Raw genomic sequence first — 20,640 nt, 5'->3', positions numbered from 1 at the left:
GACACCGTCAGACCTGAATTGCTCTAATGACTTCTGTTTTTGCTTAAACTCTTGGCAGTCATTCATTAGAAAAACATCCCTTCATACCCAAATATCTTTCCATCCTATTCTTGTATACACTTGCCAATATTGAGCATCCATATTGAGAAAGTTTATAGCCTTGAAACTTCTCCTTAAACATATAGACTAAAATGTAATTTTGAATTTTAGAACACATTTGCTGAACACTAGAAAATAGTAAGGCAGGGAGGTTAAGATAATTAAGAACATTTGCCTTAAGATCAACGAATCTGTATAAACAAGATACCGAATGATAACATTCACGGCTGTTCCTTTGTGAAATTAATAAACAATGTTTAGTTCTGACCTCTGAACAAAACTCGATCAAATTAACTTTTCTCCCGAATTATTATCCTTTGATAGTATCTGTCTAGTTCAGAACATGCAGCGCTTTCGTTAACTTTTTGTGTTTGTGACAGTACAGCCTTTGTAAATGTGTGTCTAAAGATAGTCTGTTTGAGATAGTACGAAGTAGCTAGCCAGGATTCTTGAAATAAGAGCAATTCTTACTCACTTGGGTTAATAGAATCCAGTTACCCTGACTTATAGTGTTATGTTGTAACAGTGAAGTTATTAATGACAGGGATAATTAAAATTAAACTAAAGAGTTTTTTTATTCCAGACTTTCAAAGTGTACAAACTCTGGGACGAACAGAGAGGGGCTTACAGGTTTGAGTCCACAAGGGGTTCTCTGGGCCGTCTCAAATCTGTACTTTAACAATTTGGCGCCGTGAGGGTTACGTTTGAGTGAAACTGGAAGAGGAGCTCCACCTAAGGGTCAGACTTGAGACCAATGGGCCCACAAGGTAAGATTGCACCTTGATTGCTCTCGGTCTGCATTGTTGTGTTGCTTCCCCCATTTCACACTCTCAGTACCCTGACGGAACCCAAGATGAAACCGTTTAAATAGGTACTAACAACAGAAACCGTCAGGGTTTTAGAATGTTGAGTACGTTGGCAGAAATAATTTGTCTTGTTCATTGTTGGGTTGTTATCCTGTAAAATGTTCGTGTGTGAGAGAGAGAGAGAAAAAGTGAGCAAGACAGACAGACCGAGACTCAGCGCTGATCCCTTGCAGATTGCAGAAAGTTTAACCCTTTGAGATTCGATTTGGGTGCACATTTGCTTGTTGGTGAGTGAATGTTTGTGTTTTGTAGGGTTGAAGCCCCTGTAGATCAGTAGTTTTGTGAAGATTTAAAGTTAGTAGGATAAATATGGGTATGACCCTAGACAAATGAAGGGCAAATGTCCCTTAACAAAAATAATAAGTCTGTATCCTACCTATGAGTAACAATTAAGGGAAATATTGGCTGCAGCTGCTCAACAGAATAAGGATTGGCCTCTAGGAGGCGCACACAATTTAAATCTACTCATTAAAATTGAACAAGGGACTTTGCAAAAGAAAGGAAAGTAAGCAGAAAGAAGCCATTTCAGCTTGGAAAAAGGTAGCTACAGAAAAAGGGGAAATGGAGACTAAACTGCATTAAAAGGGAATTAGTCCATTAACCGAGGAAGGATTTGAACTAGATTGGATAGAATTAAAATACAAATGTGAAGCACATGATTTAGAAGCAGAATTGGAATTAGCTAGGGAGAAAATAAAACGTCAGGGGCTCCAAAGAAAAGGAAAACCAGTGAATAAACAACAGACCGCAGCCGTGCAGGATCAAACTAACAACAAAGACTGTTCATTATACCCCACCCTCGCCTCTCGCAAAGACTCATTACTAAAGAAACCCGATCCATCAATGGATGGGAAACTGATTCAGAGGAGGAAATATTTTACGCCTCCCGTCCTGTCAGCCAACCTCCTCCGGTTCCCCACATGAAGCCTCCTCCTTACTCCGAGGGCGAACGTGCTGAAGCTCAGGACCTTCCCCCCAACTGTTCAGCAGAATAAGGATTCGGCCTACCACGAACCCATAGCCCATTGCACTAGGAGTCAATTAAAATTAAGTTGTGGAAGAAACACTGAAGAGACTCCTTTGATTTCTACTGCTCCTAAACTAAAGTCCCAAAGACATAGATAATTTGCAATCAAAGTCTCGGGACCTTAATATCGGTCCTTGCACTCACCCTGATGTAGGAGGGCCAAAAAGGAATTGCCCGAATAAAAGAGTTCCTAACCCTGAATCCAGGACAAGCCCAACTTGTGGATCTTTACCAACCATGGAAACCTTATGAACTCAAGCCTTATTAGTAAGGCTCCAGATTATGGAAAGAATCCTGAGGGATTTGTTAATTACATTAGTAGGACTAGGACCATTTATAATGCTGCCTCCCAAGACCTACTTCACCTCATAGAATGCACCCTTTCCCTTGAAAAATGGGCTGAGTTCTTAGAAACTTTACAATGTAATAACCATACCCAGCTTGTAGTCCAGCACCAGGCCAAACCTAACCGATCAGATTGGAGTATTACCTGTTTCCACCAAGCAGTGCATCATGCAGTTGATGTGGGTAAAGTCTTAACATGTAAACCTAGCTTGGGCGAAGGGGCTGTGGAGTTCCTTGCCCGTTTTAAGGAATGCTACGGCGCTTACTCTGGTGACGCTAACTGCCCACAAGGGTGATCACCCCAATTTAATGCCCTGTATATGACCATCTTATCTGATCAGGTACAGAAAGCTATTAAAACCCATAACCTCCATTGGCAAGATGCAGGAGGTTGCACAATTCAGCTGAGAGGTTTGTTACTTCTGGGAATTAAATGATCCCAACAGTAAGGCTACCATTGGCAAGGTAAAAACAATGACTGCAGATGCTGGAAACCAGATTCTGGATCAGTGGTGCTGGAAGAGCACAGCAATTCAGGCAGCATCTGACGAGCAGCAAAATCGACGTTTCGGGCAAAAGCCCTTCATCAGGAATACCTTACCATTGGCAAGGTCAAGAGAGAACTTGCCCAAACTACAGGGACTAAATCAAAACCCAGGATTCAAAACAGACCTGACCGTCTGCAAGGTCAATCAGGCTATTAAATGAAACCCTCATACTATCATCCAGTATGGCAGGACAGTAGGGCTGGTACCATGTATTCACAACATCCCATTGGACCTTAGGGTCCTCCTATGTATCCTCCCCAACAGTTCATGATGCCCCTTGCTCTCTATACATCCTCTCAGTACTATTCACTGCCTCCCCCACCCCCTAGAGACCCCCAACAATCACACGGTTGTTTCAATTGTAATCAACCAGGACATTTCCCAAAGCAGCCCCTGGTTGATCACTGGAGTGGAAGCAGCTGGCAACCTCTTGGTCACCCTCCCCAGGGACCTCAGCAGGTTGCCCCTTTTACAGCACAAAACCCTTTTCCATCATTGACACCTGTGTTACAGCTGTTCTTGCCCAGGAACATGGTTCCTCTTGGTGCCTTATTGCATTTTATTCTACTAAGCTTGACCGTGTTGCTCACGGTCTACCTTCCTGCACCCAGATTTCCTCACCATCCATACTATGGTAGTGGTTGCCTCTCATATAACTTTATATCAAATGTAGAAGCCTGTACCTCCCATTCTGCAGGTTCCTTGCTTACCTCTAAATGTACTCAACACCTCACTATGGCTCATCTCAGTTGCTCTGAGATTTCATTACTTCAGAATTGGCTTCTCTCCTTAAAATACTGCTGTAACATTAACCCTCCTAAATGCCTGCAGGAAGAACCTCTAATTGTCTGATCCACCCGATGATTGTGTTCTCATAAACCACTAAACCACGTCCTGATCTTATGGATTAGGCTCTTGTTAACCCGGACCGTACACTAAGTCAATGGTTCTTCTTCAATCTTTCTAGAGGGCAAATGCATGTCAGGATATGCAATTTTCACTTTGCCCCATACAATAGAAGCTTATTCTGTCGTCCCACCCTGTTCCTCCAAACAAGCTGAATTCCTTACTCTCATCGGTAAGGAATGCTGAAGGAAACTCAGCTAATATCTATAATGATTCCCGCTATGCTTTTGTGTGTACCTATGATTTTGGTCAACTCTGGCAGCAGCACGGCTTCAATGCCTCATCAGGAACCCCTATCCTCAACCCCTATGCCTATGTTGCTAACCCTCCTCAGTGCTATTCACTTTCCCTCTCAAGTGGCAATTATCGAACACTCTTCTCACTCCTCTGATGCTTCCAATGCCTCTAAAGGCAACAATGCCGCTGACGCGGCTGCTCAGACAGCAACTTCTGAGCAAAAAGACATGGTTACTCAAATGATTAATAGGAAACCAAAGGGAGACTCTATTTTCTCTTTTGACACCCTGACCATGCCTGATCTAGAGCATGGGTTAGGCCATCAGGGGGAAGCATCTGATGAGGCAAAATAAAGATGCATGAACCATGGTGGTTATGTAAATAGTTACAATAAGTTTTGGGTTATGTCGGTAGGACAGACATGTCTGCCTGATTCACTTTTGTCTATTCTAGTTGATTATGTTCATACGTGTATGCATGTAGGTAAGGAGGGAATGGTGGACAGAATTCTCCCAACCTAGCGGAATCCCCACCTGCAAGAAAAAACAAGTGGCTGCAAATTGCCTAATTTGTCAAAAGGATAATCCAGGGAAAGGAGTAAAGTGTCCACCAGGTGAAACACTCTTGCCAGATGCACCTTTTAATACTATCCAGTTAGATTTTATCATTGATTATCACTAAGCAAGACTTATAACAATGCACTTGGAAATGGATTGAAGCTTATCCCTTGTTGACTACTCAACAACAACTACTTATAAAATTCTACTAAGGGAAATTACACTTATTTGGAATTCCAGTAATGGACTCCTCCAATAATGGTCCCCACTTCTGTATGGAGTTAAACAAGGCACTATGTAAGAGTTTGAATATGAATAAAAAATTTCATTGTGCCAACCATCCCCGAGCAGTAGGAATTGTAGAAAGAGCCAATGGCACCTTAAAAGGTCAGCTAAGTTGGTAGAAGAAACAGACCTTAATTGACTGCAAGTATTCCCAATTGCCCTTTTTAATAGGAGAACCATGACACAGAAAATGAAGGGATTCTCAGCGGCTGAACTGATATATGGAAAGTCCCTGAGGACTCCCTGGTCTACACCATTAACTGCTCAACACCCTGTTGACGTGCACGTCAGGGCAGAAGAGATGTACAGGTACCTGATTAAGGTAACCAAACCATTGCAGTCTTGTCATCTACAAGTCAAAGAAGCCAGGGAAGAAGAAAGAGCTCCAATGTTTAAAGACATTGACCCGCGTAAAAGACCTCAATCATGAAAAATTGGGCCCCAGCTGGAAAAGGTCCTTATCAAGTTCTTTTGACAACTGAAACTGCAGTAAATGTGACTATATAACTGAAACCTGTACTAATAACATTGGAAGTCATGAATGCAGCTGCCCAGCTGAAACTCATTTAAACTATTCACATTGTGTATCCAAACATCACTCTCAACCTTATTGTCATCATTGCAACACTTCTATGCCAGTCATCATGAGATGGCACAATTCCATAACCTCATCCGCTCCGTCAACCAAAAACTGTTACTTTGAAATGTTTGTCTGTTCCCCTCTCAAATTGAACCATACAGATTGCAGTATTGAGCACATAGTACCAAAATCACCAAACCCTAAGGCACCTATTGCCATGACTGACCATCTATACCTTCTTGACTGAATCCTCTATCTGACCTATCACCACTGACAGACATACCTCTATATATTTCCTGTATCCAGTAGCTGCTATAATCAACAAGACAAGCTGGAAAAATGAAGACAGACAAAAATACTACACACTTCCAATTCTCTGTTACTTCTGGTTTCTTTATTCAAGCTAAACCCCCGATCCACGTGTTATCTGCTTATTCTTCCATCATCCTGATGTACAGTGTGTAAATAGGACTCACCCACTCATGCAACCCCTCATTTCTGATGGAAAAACCCATTCGGTAGAAGCAGCGCATCGCTGTGTGAAATGTACAAATGAACCTCAATGTTAATGTTATTCTGCTGTTAGAATGGTGCGTTGAAAGACTTCCTGGTACCCGTGACATGGGGCAAGCGAAACAAAAACTATGTAAAAATATTGTCAAAGACACTGGTCGTACTTGTACTCTCCATCCGTTAATACACTTGGACAACCGAAGATTTGATAGCACCCACTGTTTACAAGATTCAGCTCTCGCTCTGAATCATTCACTCTCAGAACTGCAACCTTGGAACTCCTTTTAGCCTTCATTGGCTATGCGAAAACAAAGCCTACTCATATTTACCCAATGAGTGGTACGGACATTGTGCCCTAATGTACACCTTACCACTTTTTATTCTCCACCATAAAGTACTTGAAGTATATGCTGAATGGAACACCCACCATGTGAATTAGTACAGAACAAAAATAAGACGAAAAGCAAAATGGGACTTACACAACAACTTCCATCAACAAACCTGGTGGTCCAGGTTGCTGGGAGATCTTATTCCTGGCTGGGGTGTTGAGACAGCCCTAGATCAAATAAATGACCTTGCGTATGACATCAAAAACTTGCCAACTCAACTGCCCACACTTTGAAGCTGGTGAACGAAGAGTTACAGGAGACCCGGACGATGACGCTTCAGAATCGGCTAGTGTTAGCTTTTTGCCTTGTTAGAGGAGGAGCTTGTTCAGTCATTGGCCTGAAACATTGCGTCTACATCGATGACTTCTCAAAAGACATTGCGGACAACACAGATGTTATCAACAAAACGGGTCAATACACAGGGAAGATACCTGCCCCACTGTTGTCTGATTCATGTGGATGGAGTGTAACTGCTGGTTATGTTCGCTGTGTGGATGGATCATGTGGGACACACCGATAGTCCTTGGTCTCATCCTAGGAATAAACATTGTCATCTACTTATGCATGCAATAGACTGAACATTGCTTTTCGCCTAAGCCAAAGAGGAATCTGGTTAATCGACCCTTGACTACTCTTGTACCTCCATGCCCGAACTCCCATGCTGAAATCCAGCATCTTTCAGACTCTGCGCCTCTGGATGATGACTCGCCAGAGGAGGCGCTTGACTTATTAAGAATACAAACCAACTAAATGGACTATTTATACTTGTATAAGCTATGTAGTTGTCGTGAAATGACCAAAGGAGGGAATGAGAAGGTTTATAGCCTTAAAACTTGCCCTTAAGGATTTAAACTAAAATGTAATATTGAATTATAGAACACATTGTTAAACACTAGAAAATAGTACGGCAGGAGGGTAAGATAATTAAGAACATTTGCCTTAACATCAGCGAATCTGTATAAATAAGACACTGACTGAATGTTCACGGCTGTCCTTTGTGAAATTAATAAACAATGTTTAGTTTTGACCTCTGAATGAAACTCAGTATCAAATTAACTTTTCTCCCGAATTATTATCCTTCGCTAGTATCTGTCTAGTTCAGAACAGGCAGCGCTTTTGTTAACTTTTTGTGTTTGTGACAGTACAGCCTTTGTAAATGTGTATATAAAGATAGTCTGTTTGAGATAGTACAACGAAGTAGCTGGCCAGGGCTCTTGAAAGAGCAGCAATTCTTACTCACCTGGGTTAATAGAATCCAGTTAGCTTGATTTGTAGGTTGTTATAACAGTAATACTATTAACGAAAGGGATAATTAAAATTAAACAAAGTTTTTTTTATTATTCCCGACTTTCAAAGAGTACGATCTCCGGGACGAACAGAGAGAGGCTTACAGGCTTGAGTCCACAAGGGATTCTTTGGGCTGTCTCAAATCTATACTTTAACAATATGCTTTAGTGTAGAGAACAAAGGCTCACAATCTTCTGAGTGAAGAAATCTCAATCTTAAATATTTGAGCCTCTATGCTGAGCCTATGTCCTCTGGTGCTAGACTCGAGAAACAGGCAAAGCAGCCTCTCAGCATCTACCCTTCAAATTTTGTACATCTTGAGGTGATTCACTTGGCTGATTTCTGGGATGAAGGTGCTGCCTTACAAAGAAAAGTTAGGCTGATACTAATTGGAATTTAGGAGAATGGGAACTGATTTTATTGAAACAGGATTCTGACAATGACAGAAATTTCTAGAAAAACCCCGGTCTGACAGCATCTATCGTGAGAAAGCAGACTTAACATTTTGGGTCCAGTGACCGCTCTTCAGAACAGTTCTGAAAGTCGCTGGGTCTGAAATGGTAGCTCTGCTTTCTCTCCACAGATTCTATCAGACCTGCTGAGCTTTTCCAGCAAGCACGGTTTTTTGGTTTCTTTACGATTCTGACATTGCTTGACAGGGCAGATACTGGGAAGATGTTGCTTTTTCAAAGGGGAAATCTAGAATGAGGGACACAATTCAATAGCGAAAAGTGGTCCATTCAAAACAGATGTTTTTTATCCCCCCGCCCAAAAAAGTAATAAATCTTTGGTATTCTCTTCCACAAAAAGCAGAAAAGGCACATTCATTGAATATATTCAAAGCTTTCAGATTTTTGATCAACAAATGTTGTGTATTACAGAAGAGAGGAAGGAAAAGTAGAGTTAAGGTCACAATTAAATCAACGATGATCTTGTGATCCTATTTCTTACGATAGTCTAAAAGTTTGTAAAATCTCAAATTGTAGGCCATCAGAGCCAGGGGATTTGTTGGTTTTTAGCCCCATTAATTTCAATGGTATTTTAACTGAATATTTATTATTTTAAGTTCCTCAAACAGCCTATGGTCCATACAATTTCCGGATGTTATGTCTTCTACTCTGAAGACAGAAAACATTTGCATATTTGCACTACAATTCCTCCCATCTGTGCCTCTAAGGTACCCATACTTATTTTCTTAGCCCCTTCCTTTTTACATACTCTTACAAGTTCCAACAAGCAATCATTAACAATTCTGAACTTCTAAGAGTAAAGTGGTAAAGTGCAGAAAAAGCGATCTGGGACATCAAATATGCATTTGATCTCTGAATGAGCAATTCAGTCCATGACTTTCTCCTGCTTTTTGCACACAACCCTGCAAGTTCTTCCTTTTTACATACCAATCCTATTCCACTCTGAAGGCCTTGAACAAATGCACCTTTCCCATGCCAATGCATTTCAGACCCAAATCACTTGCTGTACGAACAATTTTTATTTTCTCATGCCACCTTGGCAAGTCAGATTAAATTTGTATCCTGATTTTCAATCCTTTCACAAATGAGAATAGTTTCTCCCCAACTACACTGGTCAGACACCTCACGATTCTGAAAACTGCTCTTAGCCTTCGCTCAAGAACACCCACCCAGCTTCACCATCTTCATAACCTGAAGGTCCTCATGCCTACAACCATTCTTGTAACCTATCTGCACTCTCTCCAATTCACTTACATACATCCTAGCTCAGCACCCAGGAACTGGATACAATTCTCCAACTGAACTAATCTAGTGTTTTATGCTGGTTCAACATAACCTCTTTACTTATGTACTTTATGTTCCTCTTAATAAAGCCAAAGATACTGCACAGTTTATCGACTGCTGTTTCAATCTGTCTTACCATCTTTACATATGCTCATGTAAAACCAGGTCCCTCTGTACTTGCATCCTCATTAGAGTTTATAGACTTCAATTAATGTTGTCTCTCCAAATTTTTCTTACCAAATGCATCATGCCACATTCCTCTGCATTGAGCTTCATTCTGCTACAATTCCTACCATTCTTTCAACTTTTCTATAATGATCTACATCATTTCCTCTCAGTCTGCACGCTTTCACATTTCATATCATCCTCTAGTTTGAAATTGTGTCCTGTACACCATTAACATTGCAGGTAAAGCAAGGGTTCCAACATGACCCCCAAGAAGCTCCACTACAAACTTCCCTCCAGCTGAAAACTATTCATTTAACTACTGTTCCCTGTCACCCAGTCAATTTTGCATTCATGCTACTACTGTCTCTTTCGTTTCTTTAGCTATAACTTTGCTCAAGTGCTGTTTTATACCAAATATCTTTTGGAAGTCAATGTACACATCAATATCACTGACTTCATCAAAACAAAAACTACAGTTAGCTAGTTAAACATGATTTTTCTTCAAGAAATCTATGTTGGATATCCTTGTTACTTGCACGGACCCATGTGACTATTAAGTTATGATTTTGACAGGTTTCTTTACCATTGAAATTAAACTGACTAGCCTGAGGGTATTGGGCCAATTTTTACATGCTTTTATAAACAAGGCTGTTACATTTGTGATTTCATGATCCTCTGGTACAGAGTCTGAAGACAAACATTATAGCTAATATTTTGTAATTTTCACCCCTACTTTCCTCAGTATCTTTTGATGCATCTCATCTGGTTTTAAATCCTTTAATATATGAAACACCTTCTCTTACACTGTGATGTACACAGCATCTTCTTCCTTGACAAATACTGATGCAAAGTATTCATTTGATAAGTAATGACAGACAAACCTTTATCTGCCAAAAATCTGAAGGTTTTTTGTGAAGTTTGCATCTCATTAACAAGGCTGTTTGGTGTGCAAACAGTTAACCCAACTCCACACCCACTTGATGCGTGTTACTCAGATGTGATGTGGGGGAACATGGCCCAGCACTGGCAGGCCTCAATTCTGTCTCAGGGCCCACAATACTCAGAGTCTGCTGTTCAGTAAGATTATTTTAAATTTCACCATTGAACTGTCACTTATTCAGAAAAACGAAAAATTCCAAATTCGGAAAACCAGCTGGTCCCAAGCATTTCGGATAAAAAAAGGTGTGTGTAGCTGTATTTAGATGTGCATTTGTGAAAGCAAGGCATATAAGGATGTGGGCCAATAGCTTGCCGTACCTTGCCCATAACTGAACTGCGCCTGAAAACTCTTATTGAAGGTAGCCCAGTGCTCAGCTGCTGTTTCTCCAGCCAACCTTTGATTTCTATTTATTCAGCCAAATTTATTCTGACCTCAGCAAAGTGGTTTTCCCCCAATTAATTGTTCTTAAGCTTGAATATTCATTGCCCTTTTCTACAGCCAGACTGAACTTTGTACTACAATGGTCACTGTTCCTAAATGCTCTTCCATTGTCACTTGGTCAAAGTATTCATAAGAATCAGGTCTAGTAGTACCTTCTTTTAATTCAAAAAATTATGATTTTTTAAATTAAATTTTTGAGGATGTGCGCTTGAAAGTCCGTGGACAGCAGAACATTCGATGATTGAAGAGATATCTGAACTGTACTTTTTTTTTTAAAAAAGGGGTCACATCAGGAGATTTTCTTTTAGAAACATTTATTGGAAATCACACGGCTTAGGTCAATTATTTGGGCTCATTTATTGGGAATCATAAACATAGAATATTGGTGTCAGGTTTTGTCTGGACTTAATGGCACACAGTCTAAAATGACAGCGAAGGTATACAGCTCATCTCCTGCCTTTCTGAAGGAAGTTTTTTGGAGGGTCCAGTGTGCTAACTGTTTGTCTGCAAAGCCTCCGAATTCCTGACGATACCCAAAACACCTCATCTGCAAAAGTCCCACTGACAACTGCCTACATGCACTAGAATGCCAACTGCAGGCGGTCTTGAACATCTCAAATTATCTTACTTTCTACAGCAACCACCAATTATTGATCAAGAATTTTTTTTCCCAAAATTACCCCATTGCATAGTTTGTCTTAAGTGATATGCACATGCATGCGTGGGGCTTATTTAGAAGGGTAAACATTTATATTCTCATATTTAAAACTTTGTTAACCAGTTTTACACCATTAACAAATAAGTCCTGTTTTCATAGTAAATCAATTATTTTGTTTCCGAAAGCAGCTTAATATTTCTCTTCATTCCAAACCTAATACAGATAAAACTTATAGTTGGCCACATCAGTAACTAGGCAAAGTATTTAAATTTAGAATGCGACCAGTGGCCTAGTGGGATTACAAACCAACTTTGAACTTCTTTAATTTCAGTCAAAAGTGGCAACATATTGCAGAAAATTCTCCTAAACACATGCTAGGAACTCCTATGCTTGCACTACTGCTATAGCAACCTGTATTTAAAAAATTCAAGTCTCTCATTATAGCTATTTTATAATTCTATCAATGTCTACAATTTCCTTGGAAACTTGTCCTCTACATCCTTTCTACTTGTTGATGACCTATAGACTCACTCAGCAATGTAATTATGCCTTTTTGTTCCCTGGTTCTTGCCAAACAGATAATGTCCTCAAGCCAAAATCAAAACATTTTTCATTAAAAGGTGTTCCTTTTGAGATTGTCTACAGAGCTCCTTTTTTGATTTTCAGGCAGGACATTTTTGATTCTCACTAACTCATTCATTAGATCATGTGGTCACATAATAGCAATGCCTTATGTATCTTTCTTGACACATTGGCATTTGAACTCTAAGAATCATAATTCATTTCAATTATCAACAATCATCAACATCCCACCAAATTTACAAACCACAGTACAAAAGAAAAGCATTCATTACCTGGACAGTAGCATTTAAGTATTTAGATTGTACAAGACAACGAGTTAAGCTTTACCTTAAACACAACTTCTTCAAAATGGTGATGTCACAGCTAATGTTTCTATCAAAATGCACAAAACTGGAACACTGACCTGGCAGTTATAACTCAACTTACTGCATCTTGGATCTTAATCTCTGATGTAAAATTACCAACTATAATTATCAGCACCAATCTCCAAACCAAAATTGTGGTAATTCTTGAAATTACACAGCCTTAAACAGGAGACACACTTATTTATGAGCAATTAGTTTTCTTGAATCTTATTATTTCTATTATACCTTTATCTTAATAAAGTAGTCCTTTGTTGAAAGCTGGTGTTTCCTTTGCAGCCTCTCTTCGCCCATACCTTCTACCCGGTGCTTTCTCACAGCCTCCACCTTTCCCCCTATCCTTCGCTGCAGCCTCCCACTCTTCCTCTTGCAGGCTCCTTCTCCCTCCCAAAACCCCACAACCATAACTTCCTCCCCCACAATCCTCCACACACACTGCTCTAGCAGCAGTTTTCTTGCCCCATCCCCTTCTGGCAGTATCCTCCCTGACCCTCTCACCGACCAAGTCACGATCTGGCAGTGTCATCCTTCACACCCTCCCCATCACGATGGAGCACTCCACTTGCTGCCCGCTTCTCATCCCAACTGAGACACAGCAAACAGAACTTTGAGATCTGGCCAATTGACCCATCATCCCCAGCCAAAGATTTCCACATCTTGGTGAAATCTGCTCAGTGTACCTCCAGCCCCACACACCTTGCCTCCATGCTCCTGGACCTTGTCACCTGCTGGACCAGTTCTCAACCCCAAGCTTCCATACTTTGGTGCCTGGTGACTCCCTCAATGCCAATGCCAACTTAGTGAGCTGCTACCTGCTCCTCCAATCACAGGCTGTTTTTCTCCCACATTTTCTGCTGATAGGTTCACCAGAGGCACAGCTCTTCAACATTTTCTTCCATGATAGGTTGCCTACAGGTGACCTCTGCAGGACAATCTGGGTTGAGGATGGATCACCATGCTACCTGGGTATTTCATAAACTGCCTTGACCCCTCTTGGATACCTGCTCTTCAGCAATTTAATTGTCTCCTTAAATAATACTGCCTCCCCTTTCCTATTTCTTCCTTTTCTATCTTTCTTGAATTCCTTCTCCAGAAATATTTAATACCCAGCTCCACGCACATTAACCCCCATTTAGACAATTATTTTCTCATTTACAGTGATCCCACCGAATAAATTACTATTCCCTGCTCAAAGATATTATCTCTTTCTGCAATCTGTGCTCCTTGGCACTAAGTTTTGCAATTTACGTTTGGTTCTCACATCCTGGCAAGTTGCATTATTCACTGCCATACTAAGTACTTGCGATAGGTATTACCTTTTGTGGTTTCACTCTCTCGAACTAAGAATGTGCCACGTGGATTTCCTGGATGAAGCAGCAATCGCTCTGCATCCTTGCGACCCATTTTACCGAAATACCACCTAGAAACAAAATTATAGAAAGAATGAAAGAGCAGTGAGTATCAATTAACAATTGATGTTCATTTGAACATCAATTCAATTTTCTAAAAAGGCACACAGGAATCTAAAAACCAGAAAATACCTGCTACAAACTTGTAAGTGGTGGCAAAAAAGTATGCTGTTCTCAGAGTTCAAGTTTGAACCTTGTTTGAAACTCACATGAAAACAATTTTGCAAATTAGCTTGACTAGGAATATTCCAAAAAGGCAATAAAATCAGGACTTGATAAAAATCAAGTTACCAGTCTTGTGACAATGAAATTCAAAGGAATGATGGGATAGAATTGCAAGATTGTTGAGGGATCCATTAAATGAACAAGATTTTTAGAAAAGCCAGAGACCAAGGGTGCCTTCACTTCACAGTATCAATGAAGAGCAACTTCATTTAAAGCAGTCCACTTTTACAGGTATGCTCTGCAAGACCCTGAAGCTCAAATGCCATTGTTCTAAACTGCATAAGTAGAAAAGTATCAAAATGTTTCCTATTCACCCCAGGAAGTTAATGGCCTCGTGGCATCATCACTGAACTGCTAATCCAGAGACTCAGGAAATGTTCGAGGGGACTTGAGATTGAATCCCGCTGTGGCATCTGGTGGAATCTGAATTCAATAAAAATTTGGACTCGAGTCGAAAGATGGCCAGGAAACTATCATCGATTGTCGAGAAAACTATCTATCTGAGTCACTAATGCCCTTTAGGGAAAGGAAGCTGCTGTCCTTACCTGGTCTGGCCTACACGTGACTCCAGACCCAGAGCATTGTGGTTGACTTTTTATTTTTCTTGAAAAGGCCTAGCAAGCCATTCAGTTGTATCAACTGCTAGAAAGGAGAAATGGAATGAAAACAGATGGACCATCTGGTATCGACATTGGCAAAACAGCCCTGACGACCCCACAAAATCCTCCTTCCAACATTTGGGGGCTCGTGCCAAAACTGGGAAAGCTGTACAGCCTAACAGTCACATCCAAAGTATCATATAATGTCACCATCACATTCATCCAACAATAGTGTGGGTCCAGCAGAGATGGTGGTACAGTGGGAGGGAGTTGCCCTGGAAGTCCTCAATGTTGACACTGGACACCTTGAAGTCTCATACATTCATGAGAAATTTGGCCAAGAAACCTCTTGTTGATACCACACAGTCTTCCCTTGTTGAGGAATTAGTACTCTTCCATGTTAAACAACATCTGGAGGAAGCAATGATGGTAGTAAGGGCTCAGAACGTATTCTGGGCAGGCTACCTCAAAGAGTAGCTCTTTGACCACCTCAATGAGTAGCTCAGCAGCAGTACCACTGATTTACGACTCAACTAGCTGAAGGATATTGCTGCTAGACCGGACCTGTGGTCAGAAGGGGAAGGAAGCAAAAGGGCAACCATTATTGACCTCATCCTCACCAATGTGCCTGCCACAGATGCAGTATTGGGGAGAGTGATCACTACATGGTACTTGTGGAGACATAGTCCCACTTTCATATTGAGAATACTTTACATTATATTGTGCCAATATCACTGTGCTAAATGGGCCAGACTTCAAAGAGATGAAGCAACTCAAGATTGGCCATCCATGAGTCTCTGTGGGCCATGAACAGCAGATCTGTACTCTAATACAATCTGCAGCCTCATGATCCATCATATCCCCCACTCTGCTATTACCCATCAAGCCAAGGGATGAAACCTAGTTCATTAAAGATTGCAGGAGTGCATGCCAGGAGCCACATCAGGCAAATCTAAAAAGCAGGACTACTTGCATGCCAAACAGCAAGGAATACAAATAACTAAGTGACCCCATAAACAACGGATCAGACTTAAGCTGTGCTAACACATCCAGTGGTGAATGGTGGTGGAGGGTCCACAAATATTCCTGGCCTCAATAATGGAGGAACTCAGCAAATCAGTGCAAAAGTTAAGGTTGAATAATTCGCAACAGTTTCCAGCTAGGTGCCAAATGGATGACCAATCTTGGCCTCATCAGAGATGCTGGTTTTAAACCGATTAGATTACTCCATGTGCTTTCAACTATTTCTTGATATCACAGGACACTGCAAATATTACAGGCCCTGATGGTGCTGGTTTTGAAGACATACACTCTAGATTTCACTTCACCCATACAAAGATATTTGACTACAGCTACAATACTGGCAATGTAGAAAATTGTCCAGGTATGTCTTGTACAAAAAAAAAGGACAAAGCCAACTCACAATTACCTTCCCATCTGTCTACTCAAATCATCAGTACAATTATGGTAGGTGTCAGTGACAGTGCGATCAAGCAGCACCTTGCTCAGCAATAACTTGCTCTCTGCAACCCAGTTTGGGTTTCACCAGGACCTTTCAGCTGTTGACTGCATTGAAGTCTTGGTTCAAACATAGGCAAAAGAGTTTAACTCCAGAGATGAGGTGAGAGTAACTGCTCTTGAGATCAAGATTGCATCTGATAAATGTGGCCTCAAGGAGCTCTACCCTAGAATTGGAATCAATAGGAAGCAGGGGAAAATCTCTCTACTGGTGGGAGTCACTCCTGGTACACAGGACATTGACTATGGTTTTTGAAGACCAATCATCTCAGTTCCAGGGCATTTCTGTCAGAGTTCCTCAAAATATCCCGAGGTTCGACCATCTTCAGCTGCTTCATCAATGACACCCATATGGTCTGAATTGGGGATGTAGCTGATGACTACATAATGTTCAGCACCATCCGTGACTCCTCAGAAACGGAAACAGTCAATATCCAAATGCAGCAAGAGCTAGACAATACCAATGCTTAAGGCTGAAATGTGGCAAGTAATATTCATATTACACAAATGCCAGGTGGCAACCACTGCCAAAACGAAACAAATCAAACCGTTACCCTATGATACTCAATGGCCTTACTATCACTGAATGCCCCACATAAACATCCTAAGGGGTTACCATTGACCAGAAACTGAACTGAACTCACCATATAAATACAATGGGTCCAAGAGCAGATCAGAGGCTAGGAATACTGCAGTGAGTAGCTCACTTGACTCCCCAAAGCCAATCCACATCTACAATACTCAAATTGCTGCTTGAAAAATGTCTATTAGTTGTCATTCTTCTATTACTGTAATTTGCATGTTTTGCAAGTATGCACTTTATGCAGTGTACGATCGCTGCCCACAAAGCACCCTTGGTCCTGAAGGAACACACTCGCTTTTACTGTATCAGTTGCATTTGGTAGAAACGCCAAATAAAAAGCTACTCCACTCTACTCTATAATGTGCATTGTTGCAACATGTGGGAGCTGCTGGACATCATTGCGGTTCATACTGACTACATCTGCAACAAGCTTGCGGAATGGTGGCTCACAGTTGATGGGCTCCAGTCTGAACTCTGAACACTACAACACCTCAGGGAGATGGGGGAAGAGTTACCTGAATGCTATGATTCAGGAGGCAGAACACCTCATACATTAACCACCTTGAATTTGGTCAGTGGTTAGGGAGAGGAGGGTGTGACTACATCTGAGGCAGGTAAAGGGATTCAGGAAGCAGCACACTGGAGCTGCAGGGAGGATCAGCAAAGTGACCACAGCAGCAAAATGGGGAGAAAAGAGGATAGTTGTAAGAGGATGCTATCGTCAGAGAAACAGACACTGTATTTTGTGGCCAGAATAGATTTCCGAGGTTGTGTTGTCTGCCTGGTGCTTGGGCTATCTTACTTAGGCTGCTGTAGAACTTGAACTGGGAGGAGAAAGATTCAGTTTGCATGGTCCACATGGGTACTAACAATATAGGTAGAATAAGGAAAGAGATCCTGCTGAAAGAATATGAGCAGCTAGGTCCTAAATTAAAAAGCAGGACCACCAAGGTAATAATGTCTGAATTACTACCTGAGCCATGAGCTACCCGACACAGGGTCATTAAGGTTAAAGCAGTAAATGCATGGCCCACAGATTAATGCAGGAGAAATGGTTTTGAATTTACAGTCAACAGAATCAGTACTCTGAAAAGAGGGCGCAGTACTGTTGGGATAAACTCCACTTGAATCATGCTGGGACCAGAAATGTATAACTAGGGTTGAAGATAGGGGTTTAATCTGAATTATGGGTGGGTGGTGGGTGGGGGGAGGCGGAAGAAACAGAGAAAAGGGGTTCAGTTGCGTGGCAAATTACAAAAATCAAACGACAAGGAGAAAGTAGGAGTACAGATTAGTTAAGAGGCTAATTGTTACCACAAAATGAAAGGAAGTGTGTGAATGGCATATTGCACAAGGAACCTTACATGAGCAGGGAAAATTCATAATAGGACAAACTTAAAAGCTTTGCATCTGAAATCACATAGCATTTAGAATAAAATTAATGAATTAACAATGCAATTAGAGACGAATAGATATAGGTTTCGGTGGCAATCACAGATGTGGTTACAGGGATCATATGACACCACATTACAGTCCAACAAACTTGTCTGAAATCACAAGCTTTCGGAATGCTGCTCCTTCGTCAAGTGAAGCTTGCGATTTCAAGTAAACCTGTTGGACTAAAACCTGGTATCATATGACCTCTGACCTTGTCCACCCCATTCCAACACTTGTGCACCTCCACATCATGGTTACAGGGAGACCAGAACAGGAAGTCAAATATCCAAGGGTACTCTGTTTTGGAAGGATTGAAGAAAGGCAAAGGGAATGGTGTAACTTTGTTAGTAAATCTGATATAGTGAAAAATGATTTGGTACTGGAAATTAGGATGTAATATTGAATCTGGGTAGAAATATGAAACAGTATGGCAAAGTAGTCCCCAATGGGAGTAATCCATAATTCCCTAATTAGTTGTCCTAAAAGAAGTATAGAAAAACCTTGATCTGAATATCGGATTATCCGAAGGATATCGTGAGGTCCCGATAGAAACATTACTTTAAAGGCATGTCTCCAACACTGATCACGCCTTTTGTTTACAGTGATTAAAAGTGAACTTGGCTCACTGCCGAGAATACTCTGGAAATTGATGGGACTCAGGCACCGTCTCCAAATGACTTACCTCTTGCCCTCTCTCTCTCTCCCCACCACATTCCCTGGAGTTCTACACAGGCATGTACATAAACTTCCCTTCCCCAGATAATCTCTCCAACATTGTCTTGTACAGGGCAAAGGTGGAACTTGTCAAAAAGTTGTAGTAAAAAGTTGTGTGTGTGGGGCTGCGTGAACACGCTATTTGGAGACACAATCTGTCAAAGTCAGCTTGGTTTTATGAAGGGTAAATCATGTTTGACCAATTTGCTAGAGTTCTTTGAAGATCTAACAACGAAAATGAACAATGAGGTCCTGTTGATAGTATATACTTCTAGAAGGCTTTTGATAAGGTGCACAAAAGGTTAACGTACAAAGTAAGATCACGTGGGGTTAGGAGTAATTTGTTAGCTTGAATAGAGGATTAGCTGACCAAGAGAAAGCAGAGTCAGGATTATATGGTTCTTTTCTGGTTGGCAGGCTATAGCTAATGGGTGCCCCAGGGTTCGGTCATCAGGTCCAAACAATTACATTTTATATTAAGGACTTGGATGCAGGAATAGAATGTGTTACACCCAAATTTGCAAATCACATCAAAACAGACTAGGAAGGGAAGCTGCAATAAAGAAATTTACAAATAGATATGATAGGTGAATGGGTCAAACTTTGACAGATGGAGTTTAACATGGATAAGTGCGAGGTTTGCCATTTTGTTTGGAGAAACAGAAAGACAATATTACCTCAATGGAGAGAAACTTCAATGTTTCAGTGCTAAGGGATCCAAGTGTCCTCATGCATAGTCACAGAAAGCCCGTATACAGGTACAGCAGATAATAAGAGAATTTTGGTATTTGTTACTAGAAGAATGGAGTATAAAAGTAGGAAAGTGCTGTTGCAAGTGTACAAGTCATTGGTGAGACATCAGCAGCACTGGGTACAGTTTTGTTCCCCTTACTAGAGGAAGCATGTACTTGCGTTGGAGATGGTTCAGAGAAGGTTCACTAGATTAATTCTGGACAAAAAAGGCTTGTCTATGAGGAAAGATTGAGCAGTTGAGGTCTATATTCGTTAGAGTTTAGAAGGATGAGTGGAGATTGAGGTATACAAGACGCTAAAGTGGATTGACAAAGTAGATGTAGAGCAGATGTTTCCTTTGTGGGATAATCAAGAATAAAAGGTCATAATTTTAGACTATAGGATGGCAAATTTAAAACAAAGATGAGGCAGAATTCCTTTTCTCAATTGGTTGTGAATCTGTGGAATCCACTTCATCAAATGTGGTGGACACTGGGAAAACTAATGATTTTGAGGATATGGACAGGTTTTTAATTAATAATGGGTTATGGGGAGCAGACAGGAAAGTGGAGTTGAGGCTAAGATGTGGTCAGCCATGAGCAGGTTCAAAGGGCTGAATTTCCTACTCCTGCTCCTTACTGCGAGATAGCCATTTAAAATGACTGAATATTTTTGTCTCACTACTACCAGAAGCAATTAGTTTTTAAATTTATTCACCACTTACACTACACTGCCTTGAACAATGAACCATACTTGATTGCTGCAGAATTTGCTAACTTCTACAAGCTAAATGGAATTAAATGTTCATTTTATCTTTGATATCACAAGAGTTTTGAAATGTCTTGACAACATTTAAGTACTCTTTATAAGCGAATACTA

General features: G+C 40.9%; 1 protein-coding gene across 1 annotated transcript in view; it reads right to left on the bottom strand.

The window, feature by feature from the left end:
• yes1 (YES proto-oncogene 1, Src family tyrosine kinase) overlaps positions 1-20,640 on the bottom strand; it is a 79,726-nt gene that overhangs the window by 17,190 nt on the left and 41,896 nt on the right. Inside the window, exon 5 of the mRNA XM_043688227.1 lies at positions 13,861-13,964. Coding sequence (XP_043544162.1) covers positions 13,861-13,964 — 104 coding nt within the window. The remainder of the gene's footprint in view (positions 1-13,860; positions 13,965-20,640) is intronic.

This window comes from Chiloscyllium plagiosum, chromosome 4, assembly GCF_004010195.1.
Source record: "Chiloscyllium plagiosum isolate BGI_BamShark_2017 chromosome 4, ASM401019v2, whole genome shotgun sequence".
NCBI lineage: Eukaryota > Metazoa > Chordata > Chondrichthyes > Orectolobiformes > Hemiscylliidae > Chiloscyllium > Chiloscyllium plagiosum.
The sequence above is the reverse complement of the archived record's forward strand: the minus strand, read 5'-3'. Positions and strand labels throughout refer to the sequence as shown.